At 45.8% G+C, this 20,133-nt stretch overlaps 1 protein-coding gene across 1 annotated transcript in view; it reads right to left on the reverse strand.

The window, feature by feature from the left end:
• The window catches only part of jam3b (junctional adhesion molecule 3b), a 33,631-nt gene extending 13,794 nt beyond the window's left edge, over positions 1-19,837 (reverse strand). Inside the window, exon 1 of the mRNA XM_084473903.1 lies at positions 19,711-19,837. Within this exon, the coding sequence (XP_084330029.1) occupies positions 19,711-19,759 (49 nt within the window). The 5' untranslated portion in view covers positions 19,760-19,837. The remainder of the gene's footprint in view (positions 1-19,710) is intronic.
• Between the last annotated feature and the right edge of the window lie 296 nt (positions 19,838-20,133).

The raw sequence follows: 20,133 nt of genomic DNA on the forward strand, positions 1-20,133 counted from the left end.
CAAAAATAGAACACAGAACACGGTTATGTTTTGGACTGAACCACTCATGTCTTCAAATCCTTACCCCTAGGAAATGCTCATTTCCATTTGATAAAAGTCTATGATGTCAGTTGGGACACAAAGCCTGACAAATTAATTCATAAGAGCATTTCAAATTACCATAATCTCCTTTTTTTAGAGACGATTACAGCTCGATGCTAGACAAAGATTCTCTGGTTCCCATAGCAATTTGAGATATTTCCATAGTAACTGGCACTCAAGTGGGTCTTTCGCCATTTCCACCCAGAGAGCAGAGAGTAACAGAAAGTTTCACACCTGTTGTGTTTGCACTGGGAGAAAGTCACTAAACGGGCAAAAAATAGCAACCACCCCCGGCCAAGAAAATAGAAGAAAAGTCAAAGAAACCTGGAGAGTGCATCTGGTAGCGCTCCGACAGGGGAAAGACCCACTATATTGTATTGTCACAGCTGCCACCCAACAGTGCCTCTGCCCACGTTAAACTCCACCAGTGAACTTTCTTATCCTTGCATGTCCCTATTTTTACCTTTCTGCTCCAGCAAAGCGCTACATGGTGCGGCTGATTGGATTAGGAGGTGTGTGGGACACTGAGATCCCAGTCGGGGATACCACTTCGTGGGAATGTTCCCAGCCGATTGACAACACTTTGGAAGCATTTATGATAAAGGTCTGAATCGACTCTCCTTTTAGAATTGACAAGGGAAATCTCCTTCCATTAGCTGGAAAAAGATGACAGACAAGATTTTGCCTGATCTTGAAACTGTATCTTAGTTTCAGTTGCTATATATTCGTTCAAAAAGCGATATATTCGTTCAAAAAGGACAAAACTGACCTATAAATGAGTTGTCTGAATAATCACTGTGCACTCCTTGAAATCCTTGATGTACTCTCTCTTAACCCTTCTTTTTTTTCCTCTTCAACTGCATGGATTGAATGTATTCTCTCCAGCTGTGGGAGGACATTATCCCCACTGATCAATGCCAAAGCAATAGCCTAGCCTTTTTGACTCAAATTGATTCATCGATTGATTGTTTGTTGTATGTCTTTCACCCAGGAACACAGTGCACTCATAGCAGGAGAATGAAAAGGAACCTATCTTCTCCAGGATTTTTTGTCTCATTTGGATGTTTGGTTGTTTTTCCTTCTTCATCTGATGAAGTGGGAGGCGAAAGCCATTGACCGTGGGCTGTGTTTAGCCCTTGAGAATGTAACTGTGATGAAGGGTGTGATACGTAGCATTCCTGCGCTACAAGCCAAAATGACCAGGTTACGGAACTGCCTTTTAGAGTGTGCTCTCCTGCTGGTAAAACTATATATAGGCAGCCCGTTAGAGCAAAGATAAGGCAAGCTTCACAAAGTGAATACCTCCAGCCCTCCTTCAGCTGCCGAGCACATGTCACCGCCGTTTGATCTTGAACAGAGACAGACCTAGCATTATAAGCATGGGTCTCGCAGACTCTCGTGACCACGTTAAACATCCGGCGACATAAAATCTTCAAGAAGATGTTTGAAATGTTTGAGATGGTAGTCAAGGTATGTTGGGGAAGTGAGTCCGCTATGGTCACAGCTTGGGGTTTGCATCTGTACTCGGTCTGAAGTGTGAGTGGCCATGGGGATTTTGATGTGTCCAGGTGAATTACTGAATTATTAGGTGTTTGATGAACTTCATATGAAAAGGACCATTACTGTTCAGAGAGACTATCCAATCGCACATTTCTATCCAAAATTCCTTCCTGTATCAAATTAGCATTTCCTTTTTATATGCAAAGTCTCCAGCTACAATTTGAGGTATTCAAGTGGTTGGTATGTGAATGAGCAGATCTCCCTCAAAACATAACAACACATTTTTTGGTAAGCTGTTTTAGACCAAATACTGACCGACTTCCTTTTCATTATGGGAGTGTTCGCATTCAGCACAAAAACTGATAGTGATACTATCCTCTGAAAATACAAAACATGATATGTCCCGTCCACATAAACACACCAGGGGAGGTCAGGGACGTCTATGAGCACTTTGACGTACTACCTTACCCTTTCTGACCGCATTCCGGGACAAATGTGTCACTCACACTGCCATTCACAGGCCTATGTACGTTAAGATAGATGAAAACAAAATATATTATAACGATAAGGAGTCCATATTACGTTGAAACTAACCACCGCCTCCACCCACACCCGGTGAAGGTATCTGGCATGGCTGGAGGAGGTAGAAGCCAAAAACATTGATGCTGGCCACATTTCTCATACTTTTGACAGAGGTCAGCCGTGACAACAATGCGGAAGTGTAACTGCGGTTATCCACATGCCAGGCAGGGATGCGAAATCCGATCATGCAAGGTCACTGGAGATGCGTGTTTGATGCCAAACGTGTCAACGATTCATCCCGAACACTATTGGGATATATCGGGAAACGAAGAGAGATCCCACTTGGAGTGGAGCGCCATCTTCCTTAGTTGCCATCTAGCCAGTTTACTCATCCGGAAGAAAAATAAACCAGTAGGGGAAATCCCTAATCATCCCAAGATAATTCCTGTAACGTAAAATGCACTCAGTGTACTGATAAATCTCCAGTCAGTCTTTTATCATAAAAATGTGGACATGCTCCATTTAACACAGTCATCGCACTCTGGACTGCAGGACTAAAAGCTCTAAAATCATGACTCACGAGAGGGTCTGTCTAGTTCCAGGTGCGGTCATACACAGATTGGCATTCCCGAGCTGGAAGCTCTGTTTGTGTATTCATATATTCCGCATTCTCCATACTGGGCCTTGCTGCGGGCCTTGATCCGTGATGCCCGGCAAGGCCAGGGCCAAACCCAAGCGCCTTTTCCCTGCTAACCCCCCCCTTCCCATTCCAGGCAGGGTCAAAAAGACTATATGCTCTGGCTGAGCCAATGGGAGGGCCGGAATAGGGAGTGGGAGGAGCTGGTGGTGTCATGGAACGCCTGGGAACCTGTCACTTTAGGTCAGCGTTAGCGTCTGCAATGCGGCTGGCTAGTCCGTTAGTCATGGAGCGCACCAACTTACTCACATGACTGGTGCGGGGAGAGAGAGAGAACTCTCACTCTCCCACCTGACACATGCTGCTGTGCCTCTGCCCTGCCAGAAACCCCATTCCCCCCAGCACAGCACTCACAGGTCCAGGGCTGTGGGGTGAAAACACTGTGGCCGTCCCTCACCAGACAGTTCAAAGACATGCCAAAAGAAAAAAGTACCATTCTAACCCTACTAACCCTAACCCTATGTTCTTCTAAGAAGTCCCCTTTTCTGTCCTTTCCTACTTCCATCGTGTTCAAACAGAAGGCTCCGTGTCTCCGTGTCTGGGTGAACAGTCACACTCTTTGTAGTCGCCCCAAAGTTATTGCTGACAAGGCAAGCGATCAGGGGTTGGGGGGGGGAAGTACACTGGCATTCTCTGCAGGAACGAAGGGATGGAATATTACCGGGGTTAATTCATGAAGTCATGTGAACCGGCACGCCGCGGAGATGATCAGAGCCTTCACTTGAGCATTAAAATAGCCCTGTTGTTCGGCGTCACACTGCTTGTGTTCACATGGTTCCTCCGACCCCTGCCCAGGCCAATGGAAACCTTTGTTTGTGACACAGTTTCAGCGCTGGTAGGAGTGGATGAATGCTTAATTAAACCGAACAATGGTTGAGGTCTATTGTGTCCGAGGGATAAAGGGAAGGCCACATTCACAGGAGGAGAAGTTATCCAAAATCAAAAGGTTAATACAAAGAAATGCTTGATGTGACAATTAGTGTTTACCCGAAAATGTGTTGTTTGTCTACTGCCTTGTTATGACGGTAGTCAATTCTGCACTCATGTGATTACTTGTATATTTGTGTTTTACTGAGTAGCACTTAATCTATGGGTGCAAAAGTACAGTTTGTAGGTTTGAATTGATATATTGAGTACTACCTAGGAAACAGCACCATTGTACGTTATCGTGATGCATAATTAGCTGTAACAGCTGACGCATTCATCTACTCTGTTCTCTGCTGTAGTCTTGCTGGGTCACTGTACTCCTTTGGGTTATCATAAAGTAAACCAAAGTAATTTGATAGTAACATGATAGATAACACACTCATTCTAGATAGATTGGTCATTTGGAGAGTCCTATACTTGTGCTATGCTATTTAGCCTATCACATGACTTGAAAAGTAATAATTGTGAAAGTGTTTGGAGTTGTCGATTTTTATCCATAATGTGACAAAAAATATTTAAAAAATGGTTAACGTGTGGCAAAAACAGGGGAAGGTAGCATACTATTGGTGAGGGTAAAAGCAGAGCACTAATTGCTGAAATCCCCTCCTCAGTTAAGTACTACAGCTCTACATCCACCCTGGCTGTTATACAGGCAGATAAAAGGCCAGGCCACCACCACTTTCCATGATGAAATAACTGATGGCTGTTATTCTTTCCTTGTACATGGCCAGACCCTTTGAGAGAGAGAGTGAGAGAGAGAGGGACGGAGCGAGAGAGAGGGGGAGAGAGAGAGAAAGAGAGATAAGGAGAGACAGAGAGAGAGAGAGCGAAAGAGAGATAAGGATAGACAGAGAGAGAGAGAGAGCACCTTGTCAGAATGGATTGAGGCATGAAGCCTAGCCAGCAAGTGGGCCTCCCCTGGCGCAGCATCCTTGTCATGCTAACCATTTGACGTGCCACACATGTTGGCCGTCCGAATGAATTGGGAGGATCTGTGGCGTCAGCTTAAATGGAGATCTGAGGGGAGGGCAGTGGGATGAGGGAGGCGGGGGGGGTTGAGGTTGGAAATTCAGCTTTATTGCGTCAGTTTTTTTGGCCACGGGCCCCGCCGGTTGAAAATCCTGCGCTTGAAGTAGGGCTGCCACGGAGGAACAATCTGTGTTAAATCGCGCCACTCAACTACTGCGCCAGAATTAGCCCCTCGCCCACACTCTGCACAGATGGCATCCCAGCGAATGCCACGCATTCTGGTGCAGGCGGACTGACCCCTTCCTTAATCCTAATGAGGAATGCATTTCCACCGCAGCGTTTTGCGGGCGTGATGATGAAGACACATGGCGCATTGGCGCCCGCTTGTTGTGCCGGGACCAGGGACCAGGGACCATGGAACGGGGCGCGCTGCTGGGCTTTTAATTGATCACCTGCCTGCTGTTGTATGCTAGCCTGCACTAACCCCAGGCCAGACCCTCCTCCAACGCATCAACGATGAACGGATCAGATAATAATACATGATCGTCAATCCCTTGGATAACAACATTCCTCTGACTATCTGTTCCACACACACACACACACACACTGAAAGCTACCACACCCAGTATGATTATCCTGAAACACACCCAGCTCCACACACACACACAAACACACACTCCCACTCACACACGCGCACACACACAAACACATCACTGTTTCATGGAAATATTGACTCCCACCTAAAACTTTTCATCATCATAGGCCAAATCATTCCCCAGTAATTCCTCTCCAATCCAGTAGATAATAGTCTCTGTTAAAGGCTTTCTGTGGACGGCGGTATATTCTATAGAGGTTTATTTGACCCGCCAGCAGTCTCTTTACCTCCTGATGCCCTATACGGCGACAACACTGACAATGGGCAACGAGACAGAAGCTCTGCGGACGAGGACAGAGATAAGCGGACATTGTTTGGTGTTTAGCCTCAAAGTGTAGTCCACTATGGCGGGGTAAGGCTGGTCTGACAGCACCACAATACGGCAGCACTGAAGAGCAGAGACATGTTGATTTAACCGAGCCGACTGGCCTTTTTTTATCTGCCTTTCTACTTCCTGCCTGGCCCAAGGATGACCACTTTATATTCACAATGGCGGCACAAAACACACTCCACACAAAAGCTGCACTTTCACTAATGGTCACAAGGGATGCAGGGTGCACACACAAACACACACAAACACACAACATATAAGCACACACACGTCATAGTAATCATTTAGCAAATGCTGCCATCCATATGAGAGTTACTACTACTATTTTGGTTTACTATTCCCATAAGGCTACAAGGCTTAAGATGTTATGGTGCTTGCACTCAGGATCACCTCTGACAGATCCACAGAAAAAACCTCTGCCTGCCTAAGTACGCTCTCGGGCACACCAGACCAGACCACGACAGACCAATGTGACGGCCTTAAATGGAGCCTGAGAAGGCAGAGTCTCATCTGTGAGGCCTCTGTCTGTCCGTCACACAATGGCCCCGGAGCGCTGGATCTCCGGAGCCATATGTGAGCGATGAGATGGCCCCCCCAGGAAGCTCATGAACACTTCATAACCCGGAGACAAAGCTGCCTGTCTGCTCCTGCAGTGGTAGATGCCCAGTGCCACTATCCTCACCGTGTGTCTGCTTGCTCACGCCTGTAAAACAATAGCTAAGCTGTGTGCCCAGTGACGGGTGCCCCCCCGTGCCTAGCGATACATTATATATGTCTATATTATGTGTATCATTATAGTGCATTCTGCATGGAAAAGGTGGATAGATGGACTTTACAGATTGAGACATCCGAAACAAACATTTTAAACCATTTTCTGAAAGTGTATTTTTCTTTCAAGAGGGGTTTTGATCAATACTGCTGGGCTTTAGCATCCAAGAATGTTAGAACAACTGTTTTGCTACTCAAGAAATTATCCACATGCCGTAACATTGGAGCTGTTGTTGTGCATTGGCGCATTACAAACACATGGCTACATTCCCCTTCCACCACGATGACCACGGAGCACTGATGTCTGGCAATTGGGCCATGAAACCTTAAGATCCAGTCTGTTGGACACAATTACTAGTGAAACAAATATAATACATGAACTATACGCACATTACAGTATTATGTTAATCATTTCATCTGAAATGTAATGCAATATAGTGTAATCATGTGTAACATGAAGCCAACAGGAAATTACAAGATATGATGCACATTCAATAATGTGATTTACATTGCGTTACAAATTCCAGTCAGGGCTATCTAGAAAATGCATCCTGTTTATGTTTGGGAGGCACATACCTTAATTCAATTGACTTTAATAGTCAGTCAATCTAACACAACCAAGAACCATTCACTGTTCACTTCCCATAAACATGAACACCCCCAAAGAGTGATTTTCACCTGTCATGGGTCAAACGAGACAGTCACTCAAGATTTACACATTGACAAATGATTTCCTCTCAGCACCAAACAGTAAGGTCCCCAATCTTGCCATCGCTGGCAACTGGCCTGGGCCTTTTTGTGTGCAATGCTGTGGGAGGCAATTCCCACGTGGGCATTGTTCCTGAGTAAGCGCTTGCTGGGTGTACACACATGGGAGGATAGAATGTAAGGTCGCCTCACTTGTGACCATGTGGGGACAAACCGTCACAGGTGAAGGAAAGCTTGCACAGGCGTGGGCTGGGACGGGGTCAAGGGTCACTTTCCCAACGCCCCTTGTTTTGAAAGCACAGGACTTAGTGGATGGAGACGGAGAAAGCCAACAGCCTGTGAATCTAATCACTTTCACATCGGGTTGTGTATTAATAGCTTTCCCGCTGGAGTTATTGTGAAGGTGTAGATAAAAACCTTTAAAAAAAATTGTGCCTGCTGCTATGCTGAAAATGGAGATCAGAAAATCTCAGCTCTCATTGAAACATCAAATATTAGTATGTGTGTGTTTTAAAGCAGTTGTTTACTCCTGTCGGTAAAATAACTCCCACCCTTTGACTCCTCAAAGGGTGGAGGCTCTCGTTCTGCACAACCCACATACCAAACTCATGAGACTTTTAAACTTTCTGGAACACAGACAACCAAAAATGAATCATGGCTTTTTTTTTTCCCGTCATATTTCACTAGAAACCGTTCCTCCCCACCTGCGCTAACCGCTGTGTGTCGACACATGAAATATTCAAGAATATAACATTGAGACATCAATGATGCAAAATTTACAAGCGGGGTAGATACCCACTGCCCCCGCATCCCCCACCCACCCCAACAATCACCCCACGCCCCCCCCCTTAGACAGCAAATGTGCCCAATGTGCATACCTTCGCCGCAAATAGTTTGCATAGGCAGCCTGAGTGGTTGCGCGGGGAATGCTCGCGCCAAACAGCAACAGCTGGGTGGGGATGGGGTAGAGAAAAAGCAAGAGGAAAAAAAAAAGGAAAAAGGAAAAACATCTGATGCCTCATGCCTCCCGTGACCTCCCAGCCTGGACCGTCACCTGCTCCGGAGGGGTGGGGTGGGGGTGGGGGGGGGGCAAGAATGCTCCAATGGGTTTCCGTGGGAAATACCAGACGCATGCATTACAGCCCACCGGCCGCCCAGAGCCCCGCCATGCCAAGCCCGACACATCGCCCCCCCCCCCCCCCCCCCCCCACCCGAAGCCTGTCTCTGTGTTGTGATGCCGCAGCGTGGGTTATGGCAACCCACCGGGCTCATAAAGAAAGTGACACAGGACCGGAGGCTGGGCGGATGTTACAGCGGGGACTCTGTTGTGGTAGGGAAGAAAAACGCAGGGGAGCGCTTGTTTTGGGTTGAGGGGGGACAGCTGCTGACGGTCCTAAAATGAGTGCTCTGTCGTCTTTCCGCCTGTCAGATGATCTTTAAGTGTGTACCTGCTTTCCGAAAATCCCCTAATTCAAGCCTCTAGAGTTGAGCTAGTACATGTAAGAGGCCCTTTGTACACAGGTTTCAGCCCTTGCTTAATCCGCCCATGTAAAAGACAATAAACAGTGAATACCGTGGAGATCAAAGTGCCTGTTCTGTGTGTAAGGGTAATAAACCCAGATCTGGCCAAACAAATCCGCGATCCAAGACGTGTGTAACGTTACTACCTTGTTGGGATCTTGTTACACATAATAAATAAATTTGAACAGTGCAATGGCAGATTTTATTTTTATGCTGTGTAGACTACAGTCGATTAATATTATCCCTGCCAGCCACGGTTATTCCACCAGTTCAAGGGAATGGGGTCACTAGTGCTCCAGTGAGCCCCTCCCGCGTCACGGCCCAGTGGGGGAGAAGGGCAGGGCACAGGGTGGGCCTCCAGCATAACACACTGGCTCCACAAGAAGCCCACTCATACGCCACAACAAGCATATGTTTTGCACATATTACCGTACCATGTCTTTTCTACTTGTGTCTAAAGAGCGGAATACCAGCGCATTGTCCACACTGGTGGTATTTTGTGGCCCATAAACGGTTTGGCCCCTAGGCACTGCTGGAGGGCCCCCACAGACAATACAATGTACACAGACGATCTGGAGTAAGGAGACGAGTAGAGAGATGGAGAGAAGACAAAAATGTTGTTTGGTCAATTCCACATGAATGCCCCTGGTGGGGGCGGGATGTGGGGAGGGCTGGATGGAGACGGATGTAGGGGGTGGGTTCATTAGGCCCAGTGCTTGTAAGACTAGGGGGGCCATTAAGAGGCACTTGTCAGGCCAAGGGATGGAGCTTCCCGTTGCAATGTGTGGTGGAATGGGGTTTATGAAACCATAAGATCATTGTTCTAGCCCGAACCGGATCAAACCAGAATGGATGACTGATACTGAGGGGAGTTATGGGACAAACTTTGAGGGTGGAGTGGGGTGAAGTGTTTGTGTGTGTCAGGGTGTGTGTGTGTGTGTGTGTATGTGCGAAGTAAGGGAGGGGTACATTCCACTAGTTTTCCCTTCCCCATCCACAAAAGGCACACACACACACACACACATTCAACTGAGCTCCCATAAACTTTACCCCCGTTGACTGAAAGCCTTTTGTTCCGGTGTTTTCCACTGTTCTTTTTTATTTTCTCAATGAATTATTTGTTGCCTCTTTGCTTTCATGCGCTGAATATTTTAGGAGCAACAGATCTGTCCCCCCCACCTTATTCTTTCGTTTCTTGAGAATAACAATGAAACATGGCTCGGTTTAGAGGCTGGGCTATATGGTGCTGGGCTATATGGAGGAGCACTGCCTCATGCACGTGTTTTCACTACCTGAACAAACACAGAAAAATTGGAGCATTTACATAATTTTTTTGAAATGGGCCAATGGAGAACGCCAATCCAGGACCAATGGACCAACTTTTCCCTGATTTTCCTGTAGAACCGCGGCCGATATTGCAGACCAGAATTTGTTCACAACACACCGAGGAAGCAGTACTCGCCTTTATTAAAAAATTGTTTGGTGTGACGGTTCCCCTTTAAGGTAGGACCGATACGGACTGCAGGGACTGCTGGAGAACCTTACTGTGGCCAGATGTTGACATTTTACAGATGCCTTTGCTTGTGATTCAGGCGGCAATTAGCATTTAAAACTCCTAATTCATTTCCACAGGGTTTCATCTAACCATGAAGCCATTTGTACCGAAAAGATTGCCAATGGAAGTAGTCAATGTGTCAAACACGATTACTACAATTATTGGTCCATCAGTGACTCCAACCAGTTCCCATTCAATGGCAGAGCGTTGAATGGAAGGAAACGCTCAGAACGATCACCAGACAGTGGATTATGGGAGAAAGTGACAACTGATGAAAAAACTGAAACTGAAACTGAAACTGAAAAAACACTTGCTTCTTGGTTAATAGTCTTTTAAAGACAGTACTTTAAAATTGACAACTATAAATGGTTTTCATGAACATGAACAAGATAACATTGAACAAATTTATAATAATTGCAAATGTACTTTTCTATCCGATTTTCACATCATTTCATTGAGCTTTCGCTTCCTTATTTAAGGATTCTACAACTACAACTACCACCTTCTCCACCACCACCACCACCACCACAACTACTACTACTCATATTAATAATCATTAAATAATTCTGTCCAACTTACATCCCCATACATTGTGTTCACCTTGTTTCTCACTACTGCATCAATATTAAACCATGGACATGTGATGAACCATGCGCGGATGAACCATGCTCGGATAGCCATGCTTGGATAGCCCGTGGTCGGATGGCTTGGTGGGGCCGTTCAGGAATCTAGAATAAGCTCTGCTAATGACCACTGCATAAATACGCCTGGACTAAAACAGGAAAAGGAGGAGTGCCAAACCAAAGGAAATGGCGACGAAGGGAGATAAGTTGGGTCGTTTAGGGCTGGACTCGTCTGTATTTACATAGCAGAATGTAAGGCTTAATTCCGAGCAGCACGACAATTATGTTTAATTGTGAGAATAAGAAATCCTTCTTCCTCCAACCACAGCTTTGAGAATGCTTGCTTAGATTACACTTCATGAAAAAAAGAGCAGCGCTCTTAAACCGCTGATCTGTTGACGTCCAAACGAGTTCAGTGAAGCGGCCCACGGCCTCCAGCTAAATTTACAGTCCAGTCCCCCTTGCTCTGATTTAAAGGCAGCTAATGTAAAATTATCGAGTAATAGGTTGAGAAATGCCCAGCATTATTTTTGAGTCATAAAACAAAATCCACCCGACCCCCCTCCAAATTACTTTCAACTCCCCCCCCCATCCCATTATGTCTCCCGTTCTCTCTGCCCCCCTCCATCCGGCGCCTTCCGTGACGCTGCGAGCTAGCAGAAGCTCAGGCTTCAGCCGGCGTTTCTGGGGCAGAGACGCAGCCCACCGTGTTACAAACTCGTCACCTATCACTGGCATCCTGACAACTATGTCAGGCATTCGCTTGTCCAAACCATGCCCTTGCACACTTGTGGCGATTGGCTTGCGCAGTCCTCCTCGCTCTCTCTCTTCCCCTCTCTCTCTCTCTCTCTCTCTCTCTCTCTCTCTCTCTCTCTCTCTCTCTCTCTCTCTCTCTCTCTCTCTCTCTCTCTCTCTCTCTCTCTCTCTCTCCCTCTCTCTCTCTCTCTCTCTCTCTCTCTCTCTCTCGTTCTTTCTCTCTACTACTCTTCAACGTGGTTTTTTACAAAACCCCTTTAAAAGCACCCGGTCGCATTGGCAGCCGTGATTTTTCGTGACAGAATCCGAGGGAACCCATTACGGCCCGTGGATCACCCATGTCAGCACTCATAAAGAATTTATTTGTGTTCCATCCAATAAGCCGGTGGACACGATTGGGTGTTTTTCCTTCTTCTTCACACAGCTGATTGTTAGGTTTTCATGGCGGCCTGCCAAGAGCACTCCAAGCTAATGCCTCAGTGGTCACCTTGCGTATTTCATCGATTGGCCTCACACACCAAGGCATTAGCTTAATGGCCATTCATTACAGCGTATCAATTGGAATATGTTTTTCTTGGAAGTTTGTTGAAAACAGGTATCAAGTGCAAACGATGACCTTTTCAACCCAAGGGGTCTTAAGCACTAAGTAGCACAGAAGGAGCAGCCCACCAACGCCATATGGCCAGATGGTTTGGTTACAATCCGCAAACACTATCTGGCTAGTCAGCTGAATGCACATTGCAATTCTAATAGTAGCAGTGAGGGGGTATGCTATCGATCCCAGCTTTCAATCTGTAGGGTGATTTACACAACAAACAATTCTTGTACACTGGCCTGGCTTGCGGTTGCAGTGCACATCTTTAGTACATTAAATAAATAAAGAAAGGAAGTTATACTGCTTCAGCACTTCTTGCTGGTCACAAGTGCACTATATAGGGGTCCTGTGAAATACTTACACATAGAAATGAATTGCGTACAAATAGAGTGATGGAGTATCGAACTAAAGGAGAAGACGTTATAGTCAATAATAATGTAATATTTGAATGGACCTTAAATCTGACCTGATGAGGCCAGAGACCAGGAACTAATTTGTGATAAGACGGCAGTCAGCAGTGACGTATATTTCCTGAGCTAAGCTGGAAGGTGCTGAAGCACAATGGAGCCTGATTGGATGCAGATCTCAATGCTCATCATATTTTCAGCTTCAAACTTTGCAATACTCTCTACAGAATCATAATCAACATTAAAACAACAACTTACAATAAAAGGAAAAGATCCCAGTGGGAGCCTGAAACATTGGCCCTATTCCACACTCACTCCAACAGAACAGTTAGTCACTGGTAAGTCTCTTTGGATGACCACCACCAGGATTTCTGTGTCATTTCTAACCGCAAGCACTCTGAACCCCCTGGAGTAGAGCACTGCTGAGTTCCTCTTTCAAGAGACACTGCCACAAGCCCGGGCCTTTACTCCTGGTTTGTACCTCTCCATCAATTTCCCAGTGTTCAGCTCACAGTCCCCATCCAACCCATGACAAATAGAAACTGAAGCTATAATAAATTACACTTTTTGATTATACTCATTTTACTTTTTTTATGAAAAAGATTAGATTAATTGTTGCTTGCTCTCTGAGCACCAGTGCTTCTGAAACTGTTCTCAGCACTGAGGATGATTAGACCCCCATTCAAAGAGCATGTCAGTTATCTAGCTGTCGGGATGTGTCCATGACGTTTGACCTTCTTCATATACACTGCTCTGTTTATTTTAATTTGCGGCATCTTACATCGGAATACACCCTCAAGAAACAGAGTTCCCAAAGCTTTGACAAAACATGATACAAATTTGACGTCTGAAGTCACATTTCTGGAAGCTCCTTAAAATCCAAAATGGAACTGACATCTCTCTGATGAACCTATTTGTCTGAAGCACAACATCACAGATATGACCAAACATGAAAGCAAGCTTGGGCGGATGAATGTGGAATATGCAAGCTCTCTTTCTCCCTCAGTAGCGAATGTATCAAATGCAAGCTGTTTTGAAGGCATCTGTGGCTCCGGGCACAGTTAGTCTTAATTAAAAGGATGTTAGTGTACTTCCTAATGACAAAGATGTCGACTCCAGCCACGTTGAAACTGTTTACAAATTAGAAAAGACACCAAAAAATAAAAGTACATCCATGGTGAATTAAAAGACTTAAGCTAGCCAAGATGGTCCTGTAATATTATACAGTGAAAATAAAATATTTCATGGGGTGGCAATTGATTAATGAATGAAGTATTATTTTGCCAACACAGTTCTGTGTGAAATGGCTTACTGGCAAGGCTGTAAGCAGAGTAATTGGCCTGCCCCCAGGAGCGAGAGGTTATAGAATGTGGGTTGTTTCCCAGGTAACAACACACAGTCAATGCTGTGTTCGTCTTTACCACAGAGAGAGCATTCTAACTCTCTGCCTCATTATTCTGCCTTTTAATCGTTGGCTGCTTATCAACGCACTACAATTCCATTACAAGATGCTATTTAAATTAAAAATTGTTTGGAATCGGAAAAGGAAATCCAGATCCTATTTTAGATGAAACACGCCCGTTTATTTATAAACATGCCAAGAAATCTCCTAAGAGTAAATCCCTTTTCATCCCACGGCAACCTGGTAAATATCGGCATGCTTTTTTTCCGCTGTTTAGATGAAGACTGTTTAACTCTACGGAAAACTGTGCACCCTGCTTTCTCTCACATGCACACGCGGTCTAAAATAGCCACGGATCGAGCAGTGTCACATCCAGCCTGTTCAAGCCTCAACACACTAAATACCTGTGGGTTTAGCATTTGATTTATTCATTATGCTGGGTCGGCCTCATCCAGGTATCACTAAATGTTCTCCTGCTGAGTCTTTCTGATATGGCGTACCATCCTGCAATTGATGAGGTTATGTTAGCAGATTAAAAAGAGATTTAATGTTTTCAAACTGAAAAACTAAGCAAAAGTATTGTCTACGTGCCTTGAAATGAGTACAGAGCTATGATTTAACGAGGTTTCATGAGGTTTATGAGAATGAGAAATAAATGAGAAATAACCGAGGCATCACGATGCGTGACGCTCTGACGGCCGCTGCTACCTCTGAATTGTTGCGTCGTGTATCTAACGTCGACGCTGTGGAATGAACTGCGACCAAACACCTGAGGTTATCTTTCACGGCTATTTTTAGACGCCCACTGCCGCTTGTTACAGGCCCCCCCGGTAAACAGTGGATGAAACCAGAGCGATTATCTGGTTATGACTCTCAGCGCCGTGGAGCTCTGGCCCCCGGGTGTCGGCGGCTCCAACCCCCCCCTCACCCCCCCCCCGCCCCCGCCCCTCGAGATAGAGCAGCTCTCACTGGCTCCACCGCGTCATCAACCAGGGCCTCTAATCATCTCCCTAAGCCGACGGCCGGCCCCGACGTTTGATCGATGGCCGACTTGTTTTTTACCAATTGATCAGCACGGGTTGGTACCCAGTGATCACAGGAACAGAGGAAGGAATAAATAAAAAAAAGCCTTTGGTGTTAATGTCACCCCCCCCCGCTTGAACCCAGCCCAGACCAACCCCCCCCCCCCCCCGAGGGACCATGTGATGACTGACGATCATGAAACAGGAAAGGCACCCTGAAACTACCCTTAACTCGGGTGGCCACAGCCAGGCCATCTCACAGATTATCTACTAATCTAGAGTAGACTAAACAAGCAATAATGATATCCAGGCAAAACAAACACGGCACTTTGGTTGGGCTATTGAGGAAGGGACGTGTTTCCGGTTAGCTACATTACACATGATAACAAATGGTATTCTTTTGCGTAAATCTCCCTGGTGCTTTTGGCTGCCAAGCAGTTTGCTTCTAATACCTTCAAAGGGCGTTTGCCCAATACCCGCCCTATTCCATAATGACCATATATATTCCATTCACCCTACTCATCTGGGGCAGCTTATTGCTGAGAGAGGGGAAAACTGATAAAAGCAAAGGGGTCTGTAATCTCTTGAGTGAATGTTCCCATGGTAATGGATGTCCCTCTCTAGAAGGGTGTCAACCAATGCACGAGCAAGCCGTCTAAAACCAACCTCAACAAGTGAGACTTTGTTGACCTCTTGTCTTTACAAGTACCCTGCTTCCTCCTCTTTGACCCGCATGCAACACAAAGAGGTCTCTTTTGAGAGCGTAAGAAACAGGTGGGTTTTCATTGTTATTCAGCATACACACACAACTAAACATGGCCGCCTCTGACTCCATGTGTTTTCCGTTCAGGAATGCTGCATTTGCTGTAAATGCCTGCGCAGGTTTTTTGGGAGGGACAGCTCAGCCAGTGTCGGATATTTCTGGTCACGTTGACCAACGCAACCCCACCAAACACCTCCACCCACGGCTTCTCAGCTGTTTCAGGTCATACCACAGCCTGGGCCATGTGCTGCTTCTGCTTTGTATCAGCAAGACTGTCATGGCACTGAGACTCAAATAGATAGAAGCGTGCTGCTCACTAAAATGACATCCCCCACCCCCAAAAGTTGCTTTCCTAAGACGGTCATGTCATGTCAGGTCATGATATCAGTTAAGAGGCTTGTAAAGGGCAGCAATCCTGATATCTAACCACAATAATGAATGGTGAGGAAAATGTGGCCTCCCAGTCCTTGTTGCTAACAAGCACAACTACCAAACCATTCTGTAACAGGCCTGTGTGATGTACACACAAAGTGACAAAAACCTTCCCAACGCTTTAGCTCTCGCTGAGGCCGACAATGGTATATGTCGTAGCGGAAAAAATGTTGCGCGTCAAAGGGGCTCCTGAAGGTGTCTTCTTGGTTTCAACCCTGCGTTGACTTGTCTCCTTAGCTAACACGTCAGGCCCGCGCGCGCGCGTGACTCGCCCACTGGGGGCCAAGCATACCATCCGGAGAGCACCCTCTGACCATTTGCTCACCGGTTCTGGGGTTGGGTAGGGAATCATCCGACAACTGGCAGCCTTGGCACAGAGGGAGGGAGGGAGGGAGGAAGGGAGGAAGGGAGGAAGGGAGGCGATATCAGTGCCTATCCCCCCTGGAGGGACACCAACCTCCTGCCATGCCAACAACACCGCACCATACGGCTACGTGCTAAACCGTGGGAGCTAGACAGCGAGAGAGGAGTTGCCCTCGCTGCCTGGCTTCCCTTTGGAGCAGATAAACATTTTGAAGCACCACATTTCTCAGATCCACTTAGCAGTTGAGAAATGTTACCCGAAGAAGCGCCGTGGGTATCTCTGGAGGAGCAGAGGATTAGAAACTCTATCTCTCTCTATGTCCCACTCTCTCTATCTCCTCCTGTCTCTATCTCTCACACTCTCTACCTTCAGTCCCGCTCCCACACTGTGCAATGTCGTGTGTTTTGAGGAAGTGCTCTTCCTGGCGTTTACAGAGATATCCCTTATCTAATCTGTTAGGATAAGATAAGAAGACTTCATTCCGGGCCCAATTGAGCCCCAACAGAATTATCATACGTGCCAATTAGGTGAAAGTAAAGAGAAATACGGGTCATAAATATGTTGGTGGGACAGTCTTTGGGAATGATCAATATCCTGAATCAAATAAATACGTTAAAGTATTTGGGTTTACTAAACTTATTTAAAAGGCGGCCAACGAGAAGATGGAAGAAGATTGCTGTAGAGCCCCCTAAATATCTGCCTACATGTCTTCCTTAAAAGACTCTCAGCAGTGCTCGCAAAGGTTTATATTAGCGCATAAGCTAATCCCCTTTGAGCATCTTCCAAACGCACACATATTTTGGCAGGGGATTCCTGGCAGACATACTGCAGAGAGCGAACCACTTTCCTTGGAATGTTTTTCAAAGTGAAAAGATCCAGGTGAGCCCCAAAAACAATGGAAAATGTTCAAGCCTTCCATTACATCAGAATGGAAAGTTTGCAGACTCACACATGCCTCTCTTTGTTATGTGTGTGTGTGTGTATGTGCATGTGTGTGTGTGTGTGTGTGTGTGGTTGTTTGTGTGTGTGTCTGTGGTGCATGAATATTGATTTGAGCAACTAGTGAGGAGCTATGTCAGGCTATGTTTAGCCATGCCATGATGGGGAAGGGCTGCATGCTTACTAATGACGCAGCAGCCAGCTAAACATGGGAAAGAAAAATTAGAAGCACTCTCACACACAGACACACAGACACACACACACATATATATATATATATATATATACATACATAGACATAAGTCGAGAATGAGCACGTCACTTGAGGGAAGCGTCAAAAAATAAACCCACAGCGAATTAGCGGTTTTATTTTTACAATCATTACCACATTTGTGAAACATGCAAAAAAATAAATCAAAAGCTTTGCTACATGAGATATGTGGAATTCCACAGGAAAATCAGCACATAGAAGTAACTATGAGAACCAATTAATAATTCACTGCTTGGTTTGTGGCCAGCTTTGGCCAGTTTCAGAGCAGGTTGTAAAGCATGTCTAGCTCAGCAGCACTGTGGCCAGATTAAGCCTGGCTCTAAAGACAGTGGTACTGGCCATGGGCCAGCCGACGACATGACTAAGCCCTGGCCAGAAGAGACAAAAGAAATTCCTAAATCTTAGTCGACCCGATTCATCCCCCTGAAAATGTCAATTGTGCTGTCACCGTGACTTTTTTTTCTTTTCTTTTTTTACAGATTTACCACGGGTAACGCTACGTTAACCGGCTACCGAAATGTATTGGTTGAAAAAGGAATGTGGTGTACTATGTCTAGTGAGACACCAGCAACAGGTTTTAAATGTCTTCCACCGCCAGCCTTAATTAAAATCACATACTTAAGCCTGTCCACACACACACACACACACACACACACACACACACACACTATGTATGTTCTGAAGTCAATGCTTAACTGCTTTTCTGTTTGTCTGTCTTTAAACCCGTTCTAATTATAGACCAGTCAAAAGAGAGACGCCACCACCACATGTGGTGCCATGTAGTCACACATACGGGGTAACATTGGATGAACAGAAACTAATATGCCGTTTTGTACTGATGTTTTTAGAAATAAGGCTTATGTAAAACACAATGCAAAACCTCTTCCTACAGGAAAACTCTTAAAAATCTCTTTCAATTTGAAATGAATACAAAACTAAAAATATAATAATATGATAATAAAAAGAGTTGAGCAAATGTATAAAAATGTAACTATCAAAAAAGCTCTGAGTCCACTCTTTATTCTTGCAGTTTAGAGACAGAATCTACACATCTACTCCTCACAGGCGATACAACTAGACACTTCAGACCCAGAATACCAGGCTGTATTGTTTCTTTTGAAAGGGTTGAGGCCGGGTATAGGGGGTTAGGGTTAGTTAGTTAGTTTAGACTGCATGCTGTGGCCACATTGGCTCCTCCCGCAGACGCTCGTTATTCCCCGCTAGGAAAAACAGTTATTTCGCGTCACTTATTTCAACACAGCTCATCATCATCATCATCATTCATCACCCTCCTCTTCATCACAATCTACGACACTTGATGTAAACAACACTGCGAATATTTACAGCTGAATTCTAACCGTAAGCTCGCTCACTCGTCCAAACTTTACAAGCCTATACAAAACTTTTCTTTACAGCGCACAATCAAAAGCGTGGAAGTCGTCCAGACTCCGAGCGAACCCGCACAGAACGAGCGTGAGACAGGGAAACAGCTCGCGAGCAGCAAACCGTTAGGACGCACGGAGCATTTCAAACAGACCGACCGACACACCGAAGTCACCGAACTAGTGCGGACGAGCTGTCGGACTGGAAGGGATTCACGGAACAACGGGTTACCGAACCGAGGTCTGGATGCGCGCACTTTACAATATAGAGGCAGCCCCCAAGAACCCCACAATATTATCAGTCCGATAAATTAACTGGTTGTTGGAATAATTATAAAGTAGCTTTAGTTCCAGTCCTGAGCACTGAGTGATGTCCAGTATAGTTACTAGTTGAATGAGACCGTTAGCTTCTGTCGCGGAATCTAGTTTTGTGAGTTCTGGATTGACAGAACGAGTATTCGTCGGACCGCCACAAAGAGGCGAGGAAATACACCTTTACTTTACGACAAATGTTACTTACAGTGAGTTGAGAGCAGAACCAGAAAGGAAACCAGACGTGTTATCGCCATCTTCGTGTCGATGTGTTCTGTTTAGCTGTACATGCGCAAAGTAGCCTAAAGAGCTTTGGAGTGGATGCAGCGAGGGCTGGTCGGATAGAGGCAGAGGGAGGGATAGCGCGAGAGAGGGGAGGGGAGGAGGGCTTTGGGGGATGGAGGGAGGGAGGAGGGAGGGGGGGTGTCTATTATATTAGGTTTCCATAGCTACCGAAAGCATCACTCACGGAGGCAAGAATTTATAGTTGACAAGATGTGGGAGGTTTTACAACGGTAGCCTTAGGTGGAAGAGCTGTGAAGCTCAGATAGGAAACCAAAAGCACAGTAGTATTTGCACCTTATTAAATAAATCAACAAAGTCACCCGACGATGTGTGGAGGAAAAGTCAA

This window comes from Micromesistius poutassou (genome assembly GCF_964030765.1).
Source record: "Micromesistius poutassou genome assembly, chromosome: 10".
NCBI classification, from domain to species: Eukaryota; Metazoa; Chordata; class Actinopteri; order Gadiformes; family Gadidae; genus Micromesistius; species Micromesistius poutassou.